The 21,421-nt window shown below is 41.6% G+C and overlaps 1 protein-coding gene across 1 annotated transcript in view; it reads right to left on the bottom strand.

The window, feature by feature from the left end:
- Positions 1-21,421, bottom strand: part of LOC124606164 (juvenile hormone esterase-like) — a 160,562-nt gene that overhangs the window by 22,959 nt on the left and 116,182 nt on the right. The window contains exons 7-9 of the mRNA XM_047138131.1: positions 15,825-15,991; positions 7,624-7,768; positions 2,775-2,907 (exon numbers count right to left, since the gene is read on the bottom strand). Coding sequence (XP_046994087.1) covers positions 2,775-2,907; positions 7,624-7,768; positions 15,825-15,991 — 445 coding nt within the window. The remainder of the gene's footprint in view (positions 1-2,774; positions 2,908-7,623; positions 7,769-15,824; positions 15,992-21,421) is intronic.

The raw sequence follows: 21,421 nt of genomic DNA, 5'->3' as shown, positions 1-21,421 counted from the left end.
AATGTATCAGACTTTTTTACTTCTGAAGAAAATAATTTTATTTATGTGTAATGTACCTACATTTTCCTTTCCAATTCATAAAAAATAGATACATTCTTGCTATGAGTTTCTCAGCTGCTGCATCACCATAGGTCTATTATCGACATTTGATTGCTTTTGTGAAGTGACTGTTGTTGTAAAGGGTCAAGAAGGTTGAAGTTTTCTGTATAAAGTGCAATGGCTATTGAGAAGAAAGACTGGGCAGTGCTGGTAAATTGGTTTTATCAGAATGGCACTAGTAACAACACTGCATTGTGAGAATATCACTCAAAGAAACAGTTGTGAAGAGGCCCCATGCCAAAAAAATGGGCTAAATAATATGATCAAGAAATTTTAAGAAACAGGTAAATTAGGTGGTGCAGTAGGGAGAGGGACATATCCTATTCACAAGGCAATTACTGATGAATTTTCAGTAGCTATAGTCAACCATGCAGCACCATATGATTCAAATTCTGCAATCGGTGTTCAAGCTCCTCTCCCCTGGTGAACAGTTCAAAAGATTCTGCTGTGCATTTTACACTGGTATCCCTACAAGATCCAAATGTGCACCAAATGAAGCCCCAAGAGAGGCTAAAATTCCATAATTTTGCCCTTCATTTTTTGGCACACATGGAAACGGATGACATGTGGCCAGCCGGCCGAAGTGGCCGTGCGGTTAAAGGCGCTGCAGTCTGGAACCGCAAGACCACTACGGTCGCAGGTTCGAATCCTGCCTCGGGCATGGATGTTTGTGATGTCCTTAGGTTAGTTAGGTTTAACTAGTTCTAAGTTCTAGGGGACTAATGACCTCAGCAGTTGAGTCCCATAGTGCTCAGAGCCATTTGAACCATTTTTGACATGTGGCCAAGGAATATTGTTTGGAAGGACTAGACACATTTTGCTCTGCATAGCGCCATGAATGCACAGAACTGTCATGTATGGTGTTCTATGCTGTCATATTTTGTGCAGGAACATCCACTGCACTCAACTTATGTGAGTCCTTTATCCTCAGTCATTCGCAGTTCGTGGTCTCGCGTTCGTTTTCTCGCTTCCTGAGCACAGGGTTCTAGGTTTGATTCCCCTTGGGGTCAGGAGATGATTGGGTGTTTGTGTTGTCCTCATCATTTCATCATCATTCATGAATGTGGTGAGTTTGGACTGAGTAAAGGTTAGTAATTTGTACGGGCGCTGATAGTTGCGCAGTTGAACACCCCACAAATCAAAAATCATCATCATCATATCCTCAGTCCATTTTTCTTTGAGAAGAGGGCCTGTTGGGTATACAGTGACATCTGCACATTATAAGGGCCTCCTTGTGCAACATATGTTTCCAGCTTTGCAAGAACGTAACTGTGTTCACACCACTATTTTCATGCAAAATAGAGTGACACCACACGTCACTTTCCAGGTGAAAGATTTGTTTTAAGAAACCTTCAGTGAAAACTGCATCATCTCTAGGCAATTTCAAGCTGTGTGGCCTTCCAGGTCCCCCAATTTAAATCCGTGTGAATTCTGGTTGTGGCCATATCTAAAAGATCATGTTTGTCAGGGATGTACCTGGACTCTTCTTGATCTGAAGGGTAGCATATAATGACATACCACCCCGATTACAATTGATATGCTACAACAGTTGTTGACCATTCCTTGTTACAAGTGTAGCTTGTTGATGAGTTGGGAGACCACACTGAACACATGTTGTAATTAGTGACCATATCCTAATGTGCCAGAATCACTGTATGTTTGATGGTTCCTCTCCTTTTCCCATACACACACCACATTCTAACTTCTTACAGGACTGTATTTTCACCTGGTGGCAGCAAGTGGAACAATTATTTTTTCAGCATATTCCAGAGCGCACCAATTAGTGAACATATTTATGACATTTCAGCATCCTGCAATGTATAGAGCCTGCACTGCAGCACTCAGAACAGCATCAGTTTAATTACAGCCACACAGCACTATTCTGTTTGTCCATAAAAAATAATATGCATGATTTATCAATTATTTGTACACAAGGTACTATCACAAATCATAGATCTAATGAATGAACCCCTATTGTGAACTGTACAATCAAATTATTTTATAAGTTACAGGACATACTAGTTTGCTGTAGATTGTCATTTAAAATTTGTATGATCTGATTTGTTAAGTGAAAAATGACATCTTGTATGTACAGACTCTTCTGAAGTCAAAATGGAGATTGAGAAGATTTGTTATTTTGGGGCAGATCCGTTATTGTTCTTTTGCACATAATCCATACCCAAGCACCAAAAGATAAACAGTTGTATTAGCAATTGGTGCAGTAGTAGTAGTTTTATTCATCTGTATATAACTTTTACAAAGATAGTGAACATAATTGTGTAGGTGAATGCAGAGAAATATAATGTGTGGCATTTTAATGCATAATAGTTAATTGTTTGAATGTGTGGGAGTTTTTGCTGTTCCCTGCCTTTATCTATTGTAGGTATTTTTTTTTCTTTTTATTTCTTTTTCCTCTCTGAATTGTTAACCTGCAAATCTCTTTTTCATTTGTCTCACATCTATAACAAATAAAGACTCATTTGTCAAACTTCCTGTTATACTGATCAGGTACAATATCAGTGCATCAAAGAAGTACCAATAAATTATATGAACTATCACACTCTAAATACTGAACATGTTCTAATATATGAGATCCAGAAATAGACTGGAGTATTAAATATTCATGCTAGTTTTAAATCTCTGATGAATAGCATTCGGGAGATGAACATACTTACCCAGTTGAAGCAAAATTTGCCCATAGTTCAGTCAATGTATGAATTAACTGCATGTCCTCTTCAGACCTTTTACCACTAGGAAACAATTTTTCCATCGGAAACAGATACAGTAGTTCATCAGCATGACAAACACCTAAATTTTTTGTTGATGAAAATAAATTTGTTACTATTTAAGACAAAAATATGACTTAATATATTATGTAACATCACTAATTCATATGCTATTACAAAATAGGTAACTGGTTACTATTCAAATGTTTTGTCCATAATGATACACAAATCAGTGTGCTGCTGATGTGCACTTGAACAGAATAATGATGCTAAAAAAGAGATCTGTTATGGTGGTACTTGGTCTGGGGTACAGGGTGACATGTCATGATGCTCTTATCCAAAATAAATATCTCATAGTATGCTGGTACTCGCACTATAGATAATATAGTGAAGGTACCAGATGATCAAAAAGGCAAAAAGATAAGGTTGTCAGCACAAGATGTTATACTCCACATTAGTGTACAGAAGAGCAACCTCATCTGAACATTCAGCCATTACTGCATTTTAGGGGGCAGCTGGGATGACTGAGATCATTGCATACTGTCTTAACCCAGACATTTTGCAATAATTTTCCCACAATCAATTCATCCTTCAAGCATCCATCAAGAACAACAGTGTAAATCCCCAGCACAGTGATTTGTCAATAAGATGGAACAGGAAAGACCTGGCATGAAAACTTGGTCATTGGTGTCCACTTCCTTGATGAATGCAAAACATGCATGATACTATATGTCAAAATCTCTCAGCCCATCAGGAAGGGAAGTGGGTCACTCTTATTACATGCCAATATTTTCTATTGGAGCTGGACATCTCTCATCACTACCTAAGGGCAGTATAGTGTCAGAATAGGATCCTCGAGAGCATTATTCAACCCTACAATCAACATTTCCGAGATGGGTTCACCTTTCAATATGATAATGTATGAGCATACCGCTTCACCATGGAAATACCTACTTCCTGCAGGCAGAAATTAAGTGAGTGGTGTATTGTTATCATCAATAAATTATTATTAATTTTTTTGTTTCATTGATTTGAAGCAGCCTGCCATGAATTCCCCTCCTGCACAAAGCTCTCCATCTCAGTGTAGCATTTGCACCCTATATACTCAATTATTTGCTGTGTGTGTTCCAGTCTCTGTCTTCCCCCATCATTGTTACCCTCTACAGCTCCCTCTACTATCATGGAGGTTATTTTCTGACTCATGTTCTATCAAACTATCCCTTCTTCTTGTCAGTGTTTTCCAGATGTCCTTTCTTCACCAATTTTGCATACAACCTCCTCATTTCTTATCATACTAGTCCACCTAATTGTCAAGAATATACTGTAGCACCTCATTTTAAATGCTTCAGTAGTTTTCTGTTCTGATTTTCCCACTGACCTTGATCACTACCATACACTGCTGTGCTCCAAACATACATTCTCAGAAATTTATTCCTCAAATTATGACTTATGCTTGATGACAGTGGACTTGGAATGCCCTCTTTTCCTATGCTAGTTTGCTTTTTATGTCCTACTCATTTCATCTATCATGTGTTATTCTGTTTCCAAAGCAGCAGAATTAATTAACTTTGTCTAATTTGTGATCACCAATTTTGATGTCCAGTATCTCACTATTCTCATTTCTGCTACTTGTTGTTAGCTTTGTCTTTTGCCAGTTTGCTCTCAGTCCATATTAGGCACTCATTAGCTTGTTCATTCCATTCAACAGATCTTGAAATTCTTAATAAATGTCACTGAGGATAGCAACATCCACTGAGGATAGCAACATCATCAGCAAATCTGGTCGTTGATACCGTTTCACCAAAAATTTTCAAACCACTCTTTAATCCTTTTTTTTAAAAAAAATTCTTTCTATCATAGCTTCTTTGATGTATAGATGAAACAGCAAGGACAAAAGAGTGCATCCCTGTCTTACCCCCTTTTTATTTGTTCTTGGTCTTCCACTCTTATTGTTCCCCTTGGTCCTTGTACTTCCCGTATATTATGTCTATTTTCCTATAGCTTATTCTTATTTCAGACTTCCACACAATATCTCCTCCTCTCTGCTTGTAGTCTCTTTTTTCACTTTCTTCTTTTCTAATGTTTCCCAGATCTTTCTTCTGCAGGCACTATCAAACCGCTTATCTCTATTGAGAAAGGCCACCATAAGGTCTTCCCCAAATTAATAGTGGTGCTCCTGGAGCTGCCTCACTGCAAATTGCAAGTATAAGGTCAACAGTTGACCTCCAAGATCTGAAGCCATGCTGTTCATCTGTCAATTTGTTCTCAACCCTTGTTCAGATTCTGCTCTCCGGGAACTTTTCATGTACCTTGGTACAGTGTGACACCCCTGTAGTTTCTACAATCATTCCTAATCCCATTTCAACTATAGGGAAAATTAGTGCCACTTAACAATCTTCTGGAGTCTTCTACTCATTCCACACCATCTTCATCACATGATACAGACACTGTTTACAAAACTCACCTGCTGCCTTTACCATTTCATCAATACCTGATGCTTTTCCTCCTTTCATCTTGTCCAGTGCCATTTCCATTTCTTTCCATGTCAGGTCCTTACCCCTCCCCAAACACCAAAAAGAAAGGTTACTTCTACCTCCTGTAATCTATTATCCTCATCTCCAAGTCTCTGGGAATTTAGTAAATTCTCAAAGTATGCTTTCCATGCTGTCATCAGTGTCTCATCATCATTAACACCATTCCCATTTTTATCTACCACTGTTGTATCCTCTCTCAAACCTTTCCTCCTTATTTTGACTGTCTGACATAATACTTTCTTATATCCTCTGCTATCTTACTCCATCATCTTTATCCATTCTTCGATTGAGTTTCTTATCTTCTCAGCTACTGTCTTATTTGGCACTTTCTTCTTTTTCTTATACTCCTCTCTTGATAACTCAGTCCTTTCTTGGAACCACAATATGAAGGCCTTGTTCTTCCTTCCCACTACCTCATTGACTCTTTCATTCCAACACTGCATTTCCTTCCACTATTTTCTACCACTTGCCCTTCCATGTACAGCTCCTACAGTGTCTACCATATCACTTTTAAATTGTCCCCATTCCCCTTCTCCTGCTTTTTATTAATTCTTTGATAAATTTTCCCTTATAATCTTCTGTTATTCTTCCTAGACTTCCTTTTCCTTCAGTTTCCATGTTCTAATTCTCCTTTTGTGGTTCTTAGTCTTCTTTCATTCATTCATAATTCTTGAGGTCATCACCAGCAGCTGGTGGTCACTGTTCAATGCCTCGGATGTTAATACCTTTATATCCACTACAATCCCCTTCATTTTCCAATCATACAACATGTAATCCACCAAAGATTTCTGCACTAGATTCCTCATGTACAACATTACCATACCTAATAATGGATTCAAAGTAGCTTGTATATAACACTTGATGTATTTCCACGTCAGCTGCAGTTGGTAATACTTGCACTGCAAATGCAAAGCTGTTCAGTTCATCTGATAGGTACTCAAGGTGTGCCTGCCAGCTTAAAGTTTTATCCAGATTTAATACTAAGAATATGTCTGAGCAAAATTCTTCTATGTCTTGGTTGTCAAGAATTATCTTAATCTGCTCACATTTTGATGGTTTGATTTTGAACTGCATCATGTGAATCTTACATACGTTTAGATTCAGCCTGTCTGAATGAAACCCAGTTTCTAAGGTACTGAGAGTACTGACTAAAGATTTGGGATTTTTTTCTGAATACTGATTTTCAACTAACATAGAAACATCATCTGCAAACAGACCTGACAGGGAGCTGATACTTAATGCAAAGTCATTAACATAAAAGAGAAACAAGACTGGGCCAAGTATGGAGTCTTGTGGAACAACCTGAGATATTATTTTCCAGTTAGAACAATAATTGTCCCCATTTACAGAATTAGACATTGCTTCTGTGGTCACTGGACCTCTCTATGTTACTTTATGTGCAGTGGCATTTACTGTGCTTGTGTCAATATTTAAATGATCATTTCTGAATATTACATTACATTACCAAAATACTCTACATTGGAAACATACTACCAAAATGATTCTGTGAGTAAAGTCATCAACAACTTGATAAAATGCTTCATTTCTCATTAAAAGAATTTCAAATGCTGGTTAATTCTATTTTTTCCCACACAAACAAAAACATTATGTCTAAGATTATTTCAGATTACTAAGTATTGTAACTGTAACTGTTATTGTTATTAAAAGAATCATTCCATTATTAAAGGGACTTCTAATAGTTCACACATGCATAGTAAGAGCGAGAGAGATAGAAAGAGATAGAGAGAGAGAGAGAGAGAGAGATAGAGAGAGAGAGAGAGACTCTCATGAATCAACATGAATAAATTTATCACTTCAGTTCTGTAGGTTAATTACCATCTTATGCAAGTGTAATGGAAGTCTTATTACGGCCAGATGCATTTTGCTCTATTCTAAAGTATCTTCATTGATCTGGTTTCTTCGTGTTTACTTCATTCTTGTTGTTCTTCCATGTGTATTTTTTTTCTTTTTAATGGTGAGATGACATTAGTTCCTCTCAACACAGAAACATGAATATGTAGTGCACTGAGAGTGCTTTGTGCTGAACATCCAAAACATACGGTGGAAGAATGACAAGAATGAAGTAAACAAAAAAGAAATCTGGCATACTGAAAATTCTTTATATTAAAGCAAAACATGTCTGGTCTTAATAAGATTTTCATTGCAGTTGCAAAAGACAGTAATCAATCTATACAACTTTTATGTCAACAACTGCGGAAAAAAGACATCAAAAAACAAAAAAGGCAACATGTATAATTTCTCACCAGTTGTAGCATTCCAATGTGCAAAAACTTTGCTAAAGCTAAACACTCCTCTATAATTAAAAAAGTAATAATACACTGGAGCAGAATCTTTGCTGAGTCTTACTGCTTCATCAGTATTCCATACAAATAATCCATCTGTAAATACCTGCAAAAATATTCCAAGTGAACTTGTAAGCCATGCATCAGTAACCATCAAAACAACAGCAACGACAAATTAGAATAAATTAAAGTGCATGAATTCATTATAATAACTAAACAAGAAATTATTTAGCACTGTATGGAATAATTTTAGATATATTGATGAAAATTTAGTCATCCAAATAGCAGCTGAGTATTAAGCAGTTCAGATCCTATTAACAACTTTTCAGGGACACCTTCAAGGTACAAATTATTTCTGCAAACTAAATGGTATTTGACACTCTTACTCATAAGCATACACTTACAGGGTGACAATTATTGAACTATATAAAAAAAAAATCGTAAATTAGTTACAAACTATGACATGCACACAGTTTACTCAACATGTAAATGCCACTACAGGTATTCGAATGTATGTTATGACACATTTAATATGCCTGCCATCATTGGCAATGATGTGGCACAGACAAATAGCAAAATTCTGCATGACCTTCTGAATGACTGTTTTCAGCTCAGCAATGGTTTTGGGGTTATTGCTGTACACCTTGTCTTTAATATAGCCCCACAAAAAGGAGTTACATGTGTTCAGATTCTGAGAATATGGTCGCCAATTGAGGTCCATGCCAGTGGCGTCTAGGTACCCCAGAGCCAGAATGTTGTCCCCAGAGTGCTATTACAGGGCATCAAACACTCTCCTGCTTCAATAGGGTCGAGCTCCATCTTGCATGAACCATATACTGTTGAAATCAGAGTCACTTTGGATAATGGAGATGAAATCATGTTCCAAAACTTTCACCTGCCATTTGGTAGTCACCATGCCATCAAGGAATATCACACCAATTATTCAGTGACTGGACATATAACACCACACAGTCACCTGCTGAGGGTGAAGAAACTTCTCAATTGTGAAATATAGATTCTGAGTCTCCTAAATGTGCCAGGTTTGCTTATTGATGAACCCATCCAAATGAAAGCGGGCTTTGTCACTAAACCAAACCATATTCACATCAAAGTCCTGTTCATCGGTTCTGTGGACAATAGTGTTGGTGAAATACAGCCACTGTTCCATGGCCCTGCAGCTTAATGGTTGATAGGTTTGAATTTTGAATGAGAAGAGTTGCAGATCTTCAACAACAAATTCTCGCAGTGTCTCCCAGTTGATTCCCATTTGTTGTGCAGCTCATCTGATCAGTTTCCTGGCTCTGGTTTGAAACACAGCACATACTAATTCCCATTATGCCCCACAGACAACCATGCAGTTTGAACATCCTAATACAAACCGTTCAGACGTTATGACAATTTTATTTCATATAGTTCAATAATTGTCACCCTGTATATTCTAGAATGACATAAAAATGCCACTATCTCATGAATTGTCCCTGGAATTTACAGCAGTGAAGAAGAGAACACACAACCAGTCCAAATAAAGATAAAAATTTTTTGTACAAATGAAATTAAATGTCTTCTGAGCAACAAACACTGCATCAGAAACCCACTCCATAGATGAGTTTAATGAGTGTTGGTACTCAACTTTGGTGTAGCCATTTCAAATCCTCATGGCAGTATTTTGTCAGCAAGTAAATGAGAGGTAATGATGCACAGTTCTTGATCATAAGATTTTGGGACAAGTCTTAAATTTCATTATAAACCTCTGCCCAGAATGTCATGAATTGAGAATGGGTGCATTAAGCTCAGCTGATCCCTTGGTGCACCTTGAGTGGAGAAGGCTATGTACCTGCATTGGTTTTCACCCATGTCTTATTTAATCATCATAGCACACGAACCTGATTCCACAGCCACTATGATTACTTACACTCAACAGACACACTTATACCACAACAGTCATACAACTATGGAAAGGTGTGATTATGCATAGAGAAACAGAACAGAACCCTTTCCAATCAGGTAGATGAACCAATCCCTTGGGATTTCCCAGCCAACAAAGCTATACAACTCCCTCTTTATAATTAGATGAAAAATCAATACCACATTTAGACATCAAAATATCCACCCACAAATTGCAACATAATTTAAGTGGCAGTAACCCTCACCATATTTCCTGATGCACCTTGGTTCTTGACAAATCAGAAGCACCTCAGGGAACTTTGACTAGGTCTGTTTGGCAGATCCATGGTTCTAGATCTGATAGTGCATGAGGCCTGTCATCCTTGGTTATCATAAGTTCTGAAAATGCTTTAATGTCTGCCATTTGACATTATGAAACATAGCTAGGTGGAATAGTTTCACTTGCTATAATTTTACTCCTTAAATTTTTTTGTTCTTTTTTTCCAGTATACAGGTAATGCATGTACTGAGTGGTCAAAACTGACAAATTCTTATCCATGCAGTATTTCAACAGTCTTCATAATTTATATTATGGGACACCAATCTCTGATGACAGTAGCACATTTAGTTCATGTGGATTATTTGAAAGCCCACATTTTCCTCATACAAGTAATTTCTTTAAAACTTTATATTTCAGCAGTTATTCATATTTAAGATGTTTGTGTGCCCCAATGTTTTAACCGTAAGATGTAAGACTTCCCAAAATCCAATGTTATAATTTTGTAGCTACAGTCTCTTTCTGTTTTAAAAATGTATACATGTTAGTAATGGAAATTATGAACAATAATTTTTCAAATTATTCTTGCTTGGTGAGAATCTCCATGCATGTTAAAACTTCTCTCCTGTAAAGCAAGACCTACTATTTTTTCCATTTTCTAACTATACAGCTTTTGATTAAACAAATTTTTTTCACTGCATATTTTATCTTTATATCTTTCAATTTTTTACCTTTTATATTAATTCCAGTTACAGGAATAGGATGTCTATGTACTTTCATTTGTCTTTGGGCAACCATCTGTAGCACAGAAAGTTGTGAAGGCGAGATAAGAAGGTGGACACACTAGGATAAATTGCTATGAGGAAATTCACCACAATCTGGCAGAACAGAGTGATAACAAACAGTACAAGAATCTGGCTTGTCAAAACACTCATGTCTTTTTTTACAGTTGTGAAACATGGACCCTCAATGCCAGAGTGCTTTGAAGCATTTGAGATTTAGTGCTGTTGCAAAATGCTGCACTTAAAAGGGACTGAGAGAGAAAGTAATGAGCCCATTATTGAGCAACTTAATATCTCCAAGCACCTTCTCTCTGATGTTAGCCAAAATATTCTCCAGTTCTTTGGCCATCTTGTGAGAAGAGGAAAAAATAATCATGGAAGGAAGACTGAGGGCCCAAGACCAAAGGGGAGAGCAGCAACCAGGTGGATAGATTAAATCGAGATTTCCAGTCTACTTCTCCAGCAGAAGAATTTAGAAATCATATGTGATAGAAATGCTTGGTTGACGTGGTCATGGTGCTTAAAAGTGAGTACACTGACTTGTGATGATAATGTTAATTACTTTGTAAGTCTCTTGTATTTTACCATTTTGTAATTACTGTAATATGTATGTCTATAACTAATTATTGTGCATGAAGTAGCATTCAGCAAACTCCCAGTATTTAAAATGTGAATACCTATGTGGGCTGCTCAGTGCTTGGTAATGATCCTGAAAAAGTAACAGGCTCGTCATTCAGTGCTTGGAAATCAAAATGTATGGTGACTCTGTCTGCTTTCAGAAAGCATAATGTAATTTTCTAAGTCAATAACTGCCACTTGTGAACTTTGTGAAACTTCTGCTAATTTTATTTGATTCTTTTATTCAGTCCTGTTGATTATATATTGCACAAAGCATGTACTAGGAATATAGGACAAGTCAATTGAAATAATACAAAATTATGTAAGCATTTTATATATCATACAAATACTTATTTTCTGTGAATGACTGATTAAAACCTGCATTTTACTGATATAAGTTCAAGCCAATGCTTAAAATAGCAGAGTGAATGGAAGTACACATCTTTATCCCAATGTCACAAATAAATAACAAAATTTAAATTTTGTCATTATGATTTAAATTAAGGTACAAAATTTTTATTTTCATCCCATAAGTATGTTAAAGTGAAGATTTAATATTGTAGAATAAATGGTAGTACACATTTTAAACTATGGTATAAATAAATTTACATTTTATGGCTACAATTTATGTTAGAAGTACACAATTTTGCCTTCATGAAATAAGTAAAGATTTTCTTTCCTGTATTTTTACTCAAAGGATGTCTCATAACTCTAGGAATTCATTCATTTTATAATAAGTTTGTACTCTGAGGAATATTTTACTTTCCCTCGAATGTTATCAATACCTGCTTGTTACCAAATTCCATTTTATACTGATGGGAAGCTTGTTATAAACTTTTATTCCTGACTCGGTTATTCCCCAATGGACTTTTGTCAAAGTTGCAGACCCTTGGTGGAAAATTTTCCCCTGTCTTCTGTAATGCTTGTGAATGTCACAGTCTTTTTGGGATAATTCCTTGCTGCTGGCTACAAAGATCATTAGTGAGTATATATATTGATTTGTAACAGCAGATATCCTGAGTGTCATGAAGAGACCTCTGCAGACAACACATATCAAACTTGCAGCTTGTTTTTGTAATGTGTAGCCTTTCCTCAGAACATAATACCATAAGATAGTACAGAATGGAAATACGCAAAACATGACAAAAGCAATATTTCTCTGTTAACAAAGTGGGAAGTAGCTCTCTGAGCAAAACACTCTGTGCTAAGTTTTTTTGACCAGCTGATCAATTTACTCTGCCCATCTTAGCTGGCTGTCTATATGGATGCCTAGAAATTTTGTATGTGTTGTTTCATAAATTTTTTGATGTTTGATCATTTCAGGAAAGTAGAGTTTTTTATTTAATGTTTAAAACTGTATAATGTTAGTTTTTGGAAAATTTAGGGTTAGGCTGTTTGCTGTGAACCATTTGTGTACTTGGTTAGTGACTGTCAGCACTGTATCTTCATTGGAGGGTTGGGATCCTTGATCAGAATACTCATATCATCCACAGCATTAATTGGACTTCATATACAGAGAGGTCCAAAAAAATGTATCCACTAATCTAATTGATGAAGTTGTCTCATTTTTGGTGAAAATGTAGCTTAAAGTTCAACTTAAAGACATCACTGTAGGAGTTCAAAATGATCGCCATTAACAACCATACACAAACGATGCCGCTGAACTGCAGCACAAACTACTAACTGCAACGTGTTCAGTTGGATATTTGCACATGAATGTACAATGGAGTCTGGAGGCTCATCCAATACGAATGTCTTTTGTCAATCAACGACTGCATATGTTTGACAGATGTTCATCTGCAGTGCTGATCTCTTTGTCCACACATGACCAGTGCAGTATATCATATCAGTGCGGAATGTGGACATATATGACATTTGTGTGTCCCAGATAACTCAAACACTTCTATAGTTCTTGGCAGGCTACTAAAGTTTCATTTTGGAACATGTTGTTTGAGCCACCAAATAGTACAACATAATCTTCTGATAATAACTTACTGATTTCCTTGAAATTAACATACAGTACTTCATTACTTGAAACAGTGCCCCAGACTTGACAAAACCTGTTGCTTTCAGAGTTTCTGCCACTTCATTTACTCAAGAAGCCATCCCCATCCATGACTATCAGCGAGAATCCCAAGCTTTGTCAGGCAATTACAATCTGAATCATGTTGGAGGTGTTTCCAAGAATGGGAACAGCACCATGTAGAATTTGTATATCTACATGTTGTAGTGTTCTTGAGAGCAGTTATTGCAACACTCGGTATTTGGATATGTTCAGTGTGCCCTACAAAAGCATCATTGTCACTATTGTCACTGAGCACTTCAAATCTGTTTCTTATAGGAATATCCGCTGGCCTATTTAGCATATCAGAACACATATTGAAGTTCCATGTTTTTGTAAAGTTCTCATTTCCTTTCAATGAGGAGTCTATATCTGCACACTGAAAATGAAATTTTGACTCACACTTCACACATTCAATACTGCTTTTAGTGATTTTCCTTCATTTTTTACATACACCACCACATTTCTTGCCCAAGTCTTAGCACCAGTATCTAATAACACTTCACTATTTCTTTTAGTGTCACATTCATTTCTTAGTTTCTTGAGATTGTCATGTTTATATTTTAAAGCATTAGTCTCTTCTAACAGCATAGCAATGATTTCTTCCTTGCGGTCTTTCGTTATTGTTTTGCCAAGGCTGTAGACATTACACCTTTTGCAATACCATTGTTTTTGTCTTGGATTCACATTTACACATGTAAAATGATACATAGTTTTACAGATTATGCAAATTATGACCTTTATAGCATGTGTCCTGTGGTAGCAGAGTTCAGATGTCTGGTCTTGCAGTTCATACAATGATGTGCTTGCTCTGTGTGAGATTTCATTTTTGCAATTTTGTGCCACCCTCTTTCTTCTTTCAGAAACGTTTATGGTAATAAAACACCCATTACATACTTGATCATGATATACATCAAATTTGTTACACATTAAGTACTTTTTATTATTTCTCTTGCACTTATTCAGGGAACTAACATAGTTGTAATTTACACTTGGCACCATTGTTTTGTAGCTTAGTGCTACATCAAATCAAATCTAATTACATTTCTTGTCTTGTGACATGGACAGTTACCCTGCTGGAGGATGCTACTGCTGTCAGGGAAGACATCAAGCATGAAAATAAGCTGTTTGTTCACATGGAAGACCAGGTGAATGTCCTCCATAGCGTGATACTGCTTTACCAGCCTACATTTGTGACTTGGTGCATGTTTTCTCCAGTTCCTTGCCTGGATGGGAGCATGTCCAGTCATGACCATGAAACTAGCGTAAAAAGAAAAGTGATTAATTTGACCATGTGACCCATTTCCATTAATATACCACCCAATATTGATGATCCTGTGCCTACCGCAATCATAACTGGCAATGGTGTTGAGTCAACATGGAAACATGTAGGGGTCATCTGCTGTAGAGCCACATGTTCAACAATGTGGCCTGAATGGTGTGCTCTAAAACAGTTCTACCTGCAACAATACTGTAATATGTTGTCATACCTGCCACAGATCACTGCATATCCTTACCTTACACAGTGGGCAACCCTCTGACCTCTACGTTCTGGGATGTGGTGTTCATGTGTAACACCTACTCACAGTTTCTTTGTCCTTAAAACCACTTTCCCTACATGTTCAAAACAGCAGCACTTGGATGGCTGACCAGTTTCATAATTTATGAGATTATCATTCACAGGTGCAGGCCAGTCTGCTCTATCACTTAAATCAGTAGATTTCCAGATTTTTTGTCTGTTTCACCTCTAGAGTGATTCTCCCATAGCCTCTGCTCAGTTGTAATGCTTTCTGTGCCACATTACATGCCCAAAATACTATCAGATAGCCTTCAGTCTCACAGTGTGTGCTTCTTATATAGCTCAAGTCCAAGAAATGTTATAAGTGATAAATTTGCAAACACACAATGAAGTTTATATAGACAATGATTAATATATACTGTCAGCTTCATAGCACATTATTTAACTGCAGAATTTAGATATTGTCAGTTTAATGGATAACTGTTTAGTAACACAGGAAGGTAGGATGCTACGAGATGACATTTAAATTGAGGTCTGTGTCAACAGACGATTAGCTAAGTTTGAATGAAATAATCAGCTAAGGTATTATTGTAGCAGTTATCCTGTCTAAAGAAGTATTGCCAGACAAGAGATCTCTCTCTTCCAAAATATGAGTTTAGTGCCTTCAGTGCTTCATGTTACTCCATCAACCTATAAAAACTATAATCATATGGATGGAGACTTTTGTGGACAGAGTCAGTTTCTGTAATATTATTTTTTGTTTATAACTGCATCATGTTACAAATTGGATCAATATATTGGACACTTAAAATAGTGTCCCAGATTTTGGTTCAATTTAAAGTGTGGTATACTCACATAAACAGAACACTTTAGTGGAAAACATGTATACCTGTTTACAACTCCTAGTCAATTTCAGATTATGCCATGTATAAGGCAAGTCCTATGTTTTCTTCAAAACTGTTTATGTTCTAAAATATTATTTTACCTTCTTAAATCTTATTAACATTAAGCAATGCTTACATTTGTCAGTGCATTAAAAGAAAATCCTCCAGAAGACATGTAAAATCTGTATATTTCATTTGTAATAAGATGTGCATTTGGTGCTTTTTCATATAGCAATGATATGGGCAGCAGCTTCTGGAAACTGTCTTGAATCTCTTGCCTCAGTGACTCATTTGAAAAGATAGCTGAAATTTGTTTACAAAAATGAGATCTATTAGTATTTATTTCAAAACTACATACCATACTCAGTACAAACTGTTATCTTAATTCAGTGTAACTTATGTCAGTATGCATGGAACACTATGTCTACTTGTTCTATACGCACCAATAACAAACAAATGTTTTAACTGTAAAAGTATTTTACAGCAAATGAGAATTTCAGGTGTGCATAATCTTCTAGGAGCTACACCTAAATAGTAGTTTATGCTTCTTTGTATGACAGTGTGACGGCAGCACTGTCCAACGCACGAAGGGCTGAACTACGGCACTGCCGACACAAGTAGGGGCAGCTGTACCGTTACGCAGAATTTTGGCAACGGTGCGTCGTACACCCTACCGCACGGGAACAAAGCAGGCAGCCAGTGCGAGCTAGTCGACGCGACGCGAAACACGTCTCCCAGTTCTTCCGCCACGGACCATGTGCGTCGAGTCAACGTGACTCCACTGTAAATGCGTACGTGCGGTCGTAAACGCAGTCGCCGTTAAAGTGTCTTTCGCTTCTTCGCGGACGTTACGGCGCCTCCGGTCGCGCCAGGAGCAGAACATTCTGTGACAAGGCCTTTTGCCTCACTCGGTCCACGCGGTCGCGCCACGACTCGTCATTGGAGTGTGTACCCTCCGGGATCGGTGATCGAGCCATGCCGCCAGTGCAACGCACCTGTATAGACGGACATTAGCGAAGAACGTTATTTGTCATTTATTGTAACGGTAGGAAAAATAAATGTGTCCTGTCCCGAAACCGCTTTAGTCGTTTTCGTCACCAAGCCTCTCCCTTGAGCATAGTGCGTGGGCGCGGCGATAAAGCCAGTTCACTGCACATAAAAGACAGTAAGCGGGGAAACCATGCGTTCCTGCATCACTGGTGACCCCGACGTGATCTGAGACTAAAAAAACACGTGGTGACGAACGTTCATCGGTACGAGAGATGTGGAACCGCGAGTAGGCTTGCACGTATATGCCCGCGCCGGACAGTGCTCTGTAGTAAAATTTTTTTTAACTAACTTTTTTTGTATTGTTTTTGTGCGCGTATGTTTTGATCGTGGACTGCTTAGTGTTATTTTTTTTTCGTGTGTTTCCCTTGTCGTGTTATTTTCGCTGTGTACTTTCCTCTTGTATGAGGATTCAACTCTGAACTAAGATGGCGACACTAGAGGAGTTGCAAAAGACCGTCGAAGAACTGCTCACACGCAACACGAGGCTAGAGAGTGAGCTACAGGCATGGACTACACGTGCGAACGCCGTGCAGCCACAGACAGATTAGAACAATGCTGGCGCGCAAATCCCCGCCACACCAACGCCTCGTACGACCACCGGAACGCCGGCAAGTGCTGGACGGGCATTGATCATGCTGCCTCCCTTTTGGCCACGCGACCCTGTAATGTGGTTCAGCCAGGTTGAGGCGGTATTTATGAGCAACCACGTGACCTGCGACCTGGCGAAATTTGGGCACATAGTGAGCCAGCTGGACCAGAACTATGCGGCCAAAGAGCGGGATATAATCACCGCCCCGCCAACGCAGTCAAGCTACAAATGGCTCAAGGAAGAGCTGATCAGGCGGATTTCGTCGTCAGAGGAACAGCGAGTGCACCAACTGCTGCGGCAAGAGGAATGCGGCGATCAGAGGCCCTCGCAGTTCCTGCGCCACTTGCGGAGCCTCGTGCAGTCCGATATGGTGCCAGATTCGCTGTTACGCACTATCTGGGTGCGCAGCCTCCCAGCTCAGGAGCAGCCAGTGATAGCCGTACAGACAGAGATGTAGCTGGATGCCGTAGCTAACTTGGTTGACAGGGTGCACGAAGCGCTGACAACGGTGCCTAGCTCCGCGGTTGCGGCAGCTTACGACTCCGTCCCCCCACCTCCATGGCAGCAAGCACCTCCCGCACCCGCATCAGGTGCCGACCTGCACCAGCTAGTGCAAAACTTGACCGCACAGGTGGCAGCTCTCTCGATGCAAGTCGACCGGTTGGCACACTCGCAGCAAGAGGGCAGCACGCGACGCAGCGGCAGCAGACCGGGCGACAGGCAGCGCGGCAGCCTGCAATACAGCAACAGCCGCTCCAACGGTACCCCGCCGACGTCACAGCACGCACAAAGTGGGCACTGCTGGTACCACGCCTGCTTCGGCAACGAAGCAACCAGTTGCCGCGCTCCTTGCTTGCACCCAACCGCCAGCTGCGACCAGACCTAGGCGCACCCAGCTGCAATACGATATCGAAGCGTCTGTTTGTTGCGGAACGGGGGGCAGGCGTGAGGTACTGACCTCTCGGTATTCCCCCGTTCTATGTTACGAGACCGCAAGCGGGCCAAGCCTCTCTGCCTTACAGCGGTGAACAATTCCGCTATTAAAACTTACTGCACACACAGCCGCAATATAGATCTAGCCCTATGGCGCACGTTCTCGTGGACTTTTACTGTGGCCGACGTCAATGAGCCGATCCTGGATGCAGACTTTCTCGGCCACTACGGGCTGCTAGCCGACATCGCAAACGGCCAGCTCATCGACGCCACAACGAATTTAAAGATAGTGGGACAGCGCCTGCAGGCTGCATACTACAGCATTAAACCCGTGAAGTGCCCCAGACCATACACTGACATTCTTGAACAATTCCCCGACCTCACCCACCCAACCGGTGCACCGAGAGACATCAAACATTCGACGGTGCACCACATAGTAACCACACTTGGACCCCCCACATCGTGTCGCCCACGTCGACTCGCGCCAGACAGACTCGCAGCAGCAAAGGCAGAGTTCGAGGCCATGCCGCGGCAAGGCATCGTGCGACCATCGAGCAGCCCATGGTCATCGGCGTTGCATTTAGTGCCCAAAAAAGACAATTCGTGGCGCCCATGTGGGGACTATCGCGCCCTTAATTCACGAACGGTGCCAGACTGATACCTAGTCCCACACCTTCAAGACTTCAGCTACGCCTTGGCGGGCTGCGCGGTGTTCAGCAAGATTGACTTCGCAAAGGCGTACACCCAAATTCCGGTGGCGCCCGAAGACATCGAAAAAGCAGCCATCATAATGCCCTTTGGGCTTTTCGAAAGCCTGTTCATGACTTTCAGTCTTAGGAATGCTGCCCAGACTTGGCAGCGGTTCCTGGACGGCGTCTTGCGAGGCTTGCCATTTTGCTTCGCGTACCTTGACGACATCCTGGTGTATTCCAAGTTGCCCGAACTCCACCGCCGCCACTTAACGACCGTCTTTCAGCGCCTGAGTGAAGCTGACATAGTTATTAACCCCGCTAAATGCGAGTTCGGTGTGACAGAAATCGAGTTCCTCGGCCATTTAATTACGCCCACCGGATCGACGCCACTACCAGAGAAAGTGAAGGCAATACTGAACATGCCGCGTCCACAGACGCACAAAGAATTACGACGTTACCTCGGCATGTTGAACTTTTATCGTCGACACCTGCCCAACGCCGCAGCCATGCAACAGGCGTTACAAGGTCCTACCTCAAAAGGAAAGACCCTCGTGAATTGGACAGACGCAATGGAGCAGAGCTTCATGGACTCAAAAAGGAATCTCGTGGAAGCGACACTGCTCACGCACCCGGTACATGACGCGGACATAGCTGTAGTCGTGGACGCCAGCCAGGCCGCCATCAGCGCGGCGTTACAACAGCGCGTCGGTGGGAGTTGGCAGCCTCTCGGTTTTTTCTCTAAAAAGCCTTCCAATTCGCAACGTGCTTGGAGCGCTTATGACCAAGAGTTGCTTGCAGTGTACGTGGTGGTGAAATACTTCCGACCGTCCATAGATGCCCGACAATTCGTCATTTTCACCGACCACAAACCCATTACACACGCGTTCGAGAACAACCACACTAAGTGTTCACCGCGCCAACTCCAGCAGTTAGAGTACGTGTCGCAATTCACGACTGACATTCGACACATTTTGGGGATAGACAATATCGTCGCCGATTGTTTGTCCTGAGCGTGTGCCATTATTTCACCCCCTGTGAACTTTGAGGACGTGGCCCAAGTACAGGAGAGTGACGAAGAACTGCACCGCTTCCGTCATGACACTTCCAGCGGCCTGCAACTGGAGCTGGTGCCTGTCCCCGGCTCCGCACGGAAGATTTGGTGTGACACCTCAACCGGCACGCACCGGCCGTTCCTCCCGGAGAAATTCCGGCGCAGTGCCTTTGACCGTGTCCACAGACCGTCACACCCCGGCACCAACACCACTGCGACACTCGTGGCTGCGTGTTTCGTCTGGCGCGGGCTTCGGAAGGACTGTCGCGAATGGGCGCGCACTTGCACCGCATGTCAGCGCGCCAAAGTCGGGAGGCACACCCACGCACCCGTGGACACCTTCCCGGACGCGACACGCCGATTTGCGCACGTTCACGTGGACCTCGTCAGCCCGCTTCCTCTCTCATAAGGCAAGCGGTACCTCCTAACTATGGTGGACCGCTTCACTCGCTGGCCGGAAGCAACGCCCGTCGCGGACGTCACAGCCGAGACCGTCGCCACCGCATTCGTTGACACCTGGGTGGCACGCTTCAGATGTCCCAGTCACGTGACAACTGATCGCGGCAGCCAGTTTGACTGCGCGTTGTTCACGCACGTCGCCAGACTGTGTGGCACCCAGTTACACAGGACAACCAGCTACCATCCGGCGACAAATGGCATGGTCGAACGGTTCCACAGGACTCTCAAAGCCGCTCTAACCTGCCACGACACCTCATGGCCAGATGCGCTTCCACTGGTGCTGCTCGGCCTGTGAGACACGCCGAAGGGGGAGATCGGCGCGTCACCTGCCAACCTTGTTTACGGGCAATCTCTGACAATCCCGGGCGATTTTGTCGAAGATGTAAGACTCCCACGCGACGCCGTGGCACCCACTCTGGCGGAACGTCTGCGCAGTCACATGGCCAGCCTCCGAGCGCACGCACCGATGCGGCACGGCACCGGGAAGATATTCGTCCACGCCAACCTGCAGCGCTGCACGCATGTCATGTTGCGTACCGACGCAGTATGGCCACCTCTCCGACCGCCCTACAGTGGACCGCACCGAGTGATCACCCGAGGAGACAAAACGCTGGTCCTCGAGTGCAACAGAAAGCCGTCGACAGTGTCAGTCGACCGCGTCAAACCAGCTTACGTCTTGCCCGCTCCATCAGCCACGCATTTCTTCGACCCGGCAGAAGATCTGATCACGGACGACACTCCCTCTACCAGTGGTCAGACGGAACCCGCACCCGGAGCCGCCGATGACGCACAGCTGCAGCCTGCCGTCATCGCGCCGCCACGTGCGCCTCCCACCACCACGCCCAGGCAGCTGGTACGGCCGCCCGGACCACGCCCACCACAGGCACACCGGTCGCCCCCACCACAGCCGCCAGCAGACTACGTCACGCGCGCCAGCCGCCGCGTCCGATTCAAATGGC

The sequence above is a fragment of the Schistocerca americana genome, chromosome 3 (assembly GCF_021461395.2).
Source record: "Schistocerca americana isolate TAMUIC-IGC-003095 chromosome 3, iqSchAmer2.1, whole genome shotgun sequence".
Lineage (NCBI taxonomy): Eukaryota > Metazoa > Arthropoda > Insecta > Orthoptera > Acrididae > Schistocerca > Schistocerca americana.
This window is presented reverse-complemented; position numbering and strand designations above follow the sequence as displayed.